The following is a 5,218-nucleotide window of genomic DNA, read 5'->3' on the forward strand; positions in this document are numbered from 1 at the left end:
GGAGGGAGTCCGTGGCTTTCATCAAATTCTCAAAGGATCCATGACTTAGAAAAGATTAAGAGCATCCCCAAAGAGAAGAAGCAGTCAGTAGAGAAATCCTCGGGCCACCTAATACCTCCCGGTCACCAGGCTGGTGACGCAGCCCCTCAGTGCCTTCTTTCCCTGGGAATCCGCAAAGCCCAATCCTGCAGGAGGGGTGGGTATTGGCCCAACTAAGAATGGGAAAATTGGAAGAGGAAAGTCAAGGCGTTTAGGGGCTGCAGTCCTCAGACTGAAAGGCGGGTCGCGACTCCCCTCTGTGTCCCCGCTTGGTCAGGAAGAATCTCTTTTGATCCATCTGATTGGGCAAACCCCCAAAACTAGACTGTGAATCTGGAACAGGAAGGCGGGGCGTGGCGGGGGTGTGAACGGCGAGGGGCGGGGCTTGATCCTGTGCCCGCCCCTCCTCCAGCTCAGGAATAGGTCGGGCTCCCCCTGGCGGCCCCGGGTCCCCACTCCACTCCTCCGGCTCCCCAGCCCTCAATCTTCTGCCCCCACCTAGCACAGGTCGGTCTCAGTGGACCAACAGACACACGGACAGACGGACGAGAGGACCACCCGCTGGGACGCCTGGGCGGCCGGAGGGGCGGAGAGGCGACGGCTGCGGCTTGAGGAGCAGGAGCAGGTGCTGCGGCGACGAGCGGGCGGGGCTGGACGGAGCAGAGCGCCGGGCGGGGGCGCGGCGCGGGCTTGCGTGGGGCCGGCGGGGAGCGGAGAGGCCGCGACTCTGAGTGAGCTGTGCCAGGTTGCGCCGGGGGCGAGGGGATCTGGAGTGGAGTCCAGTGGGGTAGTGACTCCGGAGGGCGCGGGATCCCAAGGAGACGGAAAGGACAAGCGCTTGGAGGGAGATCCCGAACAGCCGCGAGGGGGGGGGGGGGGGGGGGGGGGGACCGGGGGGGGGGGGGGAGAGGGGGGAGCACGCGTGGAGGCCGGACTGGGGGTCGTCAGAATATGAAACTGGAGCTTCGAAGGGGGCCGGGAGCAGAAATGGGTAAGGCAAGAGAGAAACGGTGGGGGTTGTGTGAGGTCTGGTGAGTTGGTAAGATCCGGAGGTGTTAAGTTCCAAGACAGAGGAGGTGGGTTGAGAAGGAAGGCTGGGTGAGGAGAAGGAGTCTTAGGGGGAGCCCAGGGTGGTCAGCGGTGGAAGAGAGTTGAGCTGAGATCCAGGACAAGGTGGGGAACAGGCCGGGTAGGGGGCTCACTAGGCAATGGGCAGGGGGCGCTGAGGTGTGAGGCTGGTTTAAAGAAGCAGGGTTGCCAGGTGGAAGTGAGGATGAGTCTGGTTGGGGAGGCATCTCAGAAGTGACACCAGCACAGACTAAGGGTGGTCCCCAGGTGGAAGGGTGCCCAGGGAGGAAACCCCACAGTGAGGCCTAAGACTTGGTCAGGAGGGTGCCCTCCATGGGGGAAGCCTCTCCCTGGTGGTTGCTGGAGCCATGCTGTCCCGGAAAGGCATCATCCCTGAGGAGTATGTACTGACACGGCTGGCAGAGGACCCCGCGGAGCCCCGGTACCGCGCCCGGGAGCGGAGGGCCCGCTTCGTGTCCAAGAACGGCAATTGCAACGTAGCCCACAAGAACATCAGGGAGCAGGGCCGATTCCTGCAGGACGTATTCACCACACTGGTGGACCTCAAGTGGCCACACACGCTGCTCATCTTTACCATGTCCTTCCTGTGCAGCTGGCTGCTCTTTGCCATGGTCTGGTGGCTCATCGCCTTCGCTCACGGTGACCTAGCCCCTGGCGAGGGCGCTGCCGTGCCCTGTGTCACCAGCATCCACTCTTTTTCGTCTGCCTTCCTTTTCTCCATTGAGGTCCAGGTGACCATTGGTTTCGGTGGGCGCATGGTGACTGAGGAGTGCCCGCTGGCCATCTTGATCCTCATTGTGCAGAACATCGTGGGGCTCATGATCAATGCCATCATGCTGGGCTGCATCTTCATGAAGACTGCCCAGGCCCACCGGCGGGCCGAGACCCTCATCTTCAGCAAGCATGCTGTCATCGCTGTGCGCCATGGCCGTCTCTGCTTCATGCTGCGCGTGGGGGACCTCCGCAAAAGCATGATCATCAGCGCCACCATCCACATGCAGGTGGTGCGCAAGACCACCAGCCCCGAGGGTGAAGTGGTGCCCCTCCACCAGGTGGACATCCCCATGGAGAATGGTGTGGGTGGCAACAGCATCTTCCTGGTGGCTCCTCTCATCATCTACCATGTCATCGATGCCAACAGTCCACTCTACGACCTGGCGCCCAGTGACCTGCATCACCATCAAGACCTCGAGATCATTGTCATTCTCGAAGGCGTGGTGGAAACCACAGGCATCACCACCCAGGCCCGCACCTCCTACCTGGCTGACGAGATCCTCTGGGGCCAGCGCTTTGTACCCATTGTGGCGGAAGAGGACGGCCGCTACTCCGTGGACTACTCCAAATTCGGCAACACCATCAAAGTGCCGACACCACTCTGCACCGCTCGCCAGCTTGATGAGGACCGCACCCTGCTGGACGCCGTGACCCTCGCCTCGGCCCGCGGCCCTCTGCGCAAGCGCAGTGTGGCTGTGGCCAAGGCCAAACCCAAATTTAGCATCTCTCCGGATTCCCTGTCCTGAGCCATGGTCCCTTGGGCCCCCACACTGCATGTGTGCACAGAGGCAGTGTAGTATGGTATGTAGAGTGGACATGGTATGGGCCCCTTGGCCGGGCCAGGATCTGGTGTGAGGCTGGGCCCTCTTCAGCTCAGCCTCCCCTCCTGCTGTTAGCCCGTGGCGTTACAAGGCACTTGTCACTACGCTATTTCTGGCCTCAACAGGAGACTGTACTGGGTTATTTTTGTCTCTGCTCCTCCCAGCCCCAGCTCAGGACCGGCTCACCCCCCACCCTCTCCCTCCTCCCCAGACTGGGGAAGCTGTGGGAAGTGTTGGACCCTCAAGTTGGGTCTCTGTACAGTCCCGCATCCCCATGATCAATTGACCACAAGCTGGACAGATGGCTGGGGAAGAACAGTCCCCAGGTTGGCAAACTGCTGCTCTGTTTCTGTGACCCCAAGAGATGACTGGCCACTCTTGTTCCCTGAAAAAGTGGTGGCTTAATGGGTGGGCCCTGCCAGCTGGAGAGGGCAGTCAATGAAGGAGCACATTCCAGCTGGAGGATTGGAGGTGTGGAACCTGCACAAACAGGGAAAGGCTGAGGCTGACAGGGCTCCCCTCCCCGGGGCAAACTCAGGCAGGGAGGAAATGGTGTGAGGACACTCAGCTATGCCGAGCTCTGCTCAGGCTCAGGAAAGAGGAGATGGGCTCCTGCGCCCTCGCTTTTTGCCCTGACACCAAGGCTTCAATGGTGAGGGGCTGCGGTTCCTGCCCACCCCCATCCTGTCCCTGCCCTGGGAGGCTGAGGTGGGCTGGGGCAGACAGTGGCATGCTAAGCAGAAAGAGGCTGAACAGAGGGGGTCCTGGGCCCACCATACAGATTGAGCTCTGGTCCTGGCTCCCCACGGGTGGCTATCGCTCACTCTGTCTGTCCAGAGGGTGGCCGTGGAGGGTCTTTGGATTGGAAAAGGAGATGTTGGAAAGCTCAGGATGGTGGCGGTGAGCAAGGTTGCTGAGGCAAAGAGGCCCTTGGTCCTCATGGGCTTGACCCCAAGTGGCACTCTTGAAGCAGTGCTGCGTAACTTGCCCACGATTCTGCCTTCTCTGTTGTCAACACAACTTCCCTACACTCTGGGCTGCTCTTGCGGGGGAGGGAGAGGCATGCTGCTGGACAGGGAGGGCAGGGGCTGGCAGCTGCCAGCCCACATTCCAAAGGTGCCACAGATCCTAGCCAGGAGGCCAGGCAAAGGACTTGGGGCTGACCCTTGTCACCCAGTTCGGAGAGACTTTTACCTTTCTGCCTTAGGTAGTCCAGCCCTGCCAGCCTGTCTGACCATCTCAATCTTGGAGCACCTACCAGGCTTATAGCCCTGGGCCCTGTGTCCACTTCCAGCAATATGCTGGAAGGCTGGATGGTCAGGGCAAGAGGTGGGGACGTCATATGCATTAGTGTACAGGCACCTCGGAGATAATCGAGGGTTCGGTTCCAGACCACCACAATAAAGCAAATATTGCGATAAAGAGTCAAATAAATTTTTTTGTTTCCTAGTGCATATAAAAGTTATGTTTACACTGTACTGTAGTCTGTTAAGTGTGCAATAGCATTATGTCTTAAAAAAACAATGTACATACCTTAATTAAAAAATATTTTATGGCTGAAAAGTACTAACCGTCATCTGAGCTTTCAGGGAGTCGTAACCTTTTTGCTAGAGGGTGTTGCCTTGATGTTGATGGCTGCTGACTGATCGGGGTGGTGGTAGCTGGAGGTTGGGGTGGCTGTGGCAATTTGATAAGACAACAGTGAAGTATGCCGCACTGACGGACTCTTCCCTTTAGGAACAATTTCTCTGTAGCATGCGATGCTGTGTGATAGCATTTCACCCACAGAACTTCTTTCATAATTCAGAGTCAGCCCTCTCTTAAACTCAGTCGCTGCTCTATCAGCTAAGTTTACATAATACTGTAAATCCTTTGTTGTCATTTCAACAACCCTCACAGCATCTTCACCAGGAGTGAATTCGATTTCAAGAAATCGCTTTCTTCATTCGGCCCTAAGAAGCAAATCCTCATCCATGCAAGTTTCATCGTGCGATTACAGTCATTCAGTCCCATCTTTGGGACTTCTAATTCGAATTCTCTTGCTAATTCCATAACATCTCCAGTAACTTCCTCCACTGAAGTCTTAAACCTTCTATTTGTGAAAAATGCAGTATCTGCAAAACTCAATAAAGCAAAGCATAATAAAATGAGGTATGCCTGTAGTAATTGGAGTGTAAGCTCTTAAGCCAACGTGGGTTCCAATCCTGGCTCTGGCTCTAAGGCCTTGAGCAAGTAACTCAACCTCTCTGTGCCTCAGTTGCCTTATCTGTAAAGTGGGACTGCTAATAGTACATACCTCATAGAATTGTTATGTGAAAGACACATGTAAAATGCTTCAGTGCCTCATCCATAACAAGGGCTCAATAAATGTTAACTGTTTTATGCTGTAAATTAGCTATGATGAGACAACTGACCACACAAATGTTAAGGGAGAAATTATACTTCCCCTCGGTGATGAGGTTCTCTGCCTGGTCTTACTTTTACACAGACAGGGG

The 5,218-nt window shown here is 56.4% G+C and overlaps 1 protein-coding gene across 1 annotated transcript; it reads left to right on the forward strand.

Annotated features, from left to right (window-relative positions):
* The first annotated feature begins 921 nt into the window (after positions 1-921).
* KCNJ11 (potassium inwardly rectifying channel subfamily J member 11) lies at positions 922-4,105 on the forward strand. The gene has a single exon (XM_040495701.1). The coding sequence runs from the start codon at positions 1,476-1,478 to the stop codon at positions 2,646-2,648; it is 1,173 nt and encodes a 390-aa protein (XP_040351635.1). The 5' UTR covers positions 922-1,475; the 3' UTR covers positions 2,649-4,105.
* Positions 4,106-5,218: the final 1,113 nt, after the last annotated feature.

This window comes from Herpailurus yagouaroundi, unplaced genomic scaffold (assembly GCF_014898765.1).
Source record: "Herpailurus yagouaroundi ecotype Mexico unplaced genomic scaffold, PumYag 187, whole genome shotgun sequence".
In the NCBI taxonomy this organism is placed as follows: domain Eukaryota; kingdom Metazoa; phylum Chordata; class Mammalia; order Carnivora; family Felidae; genus Herpailurus; species Herpailurus yagouaroundi.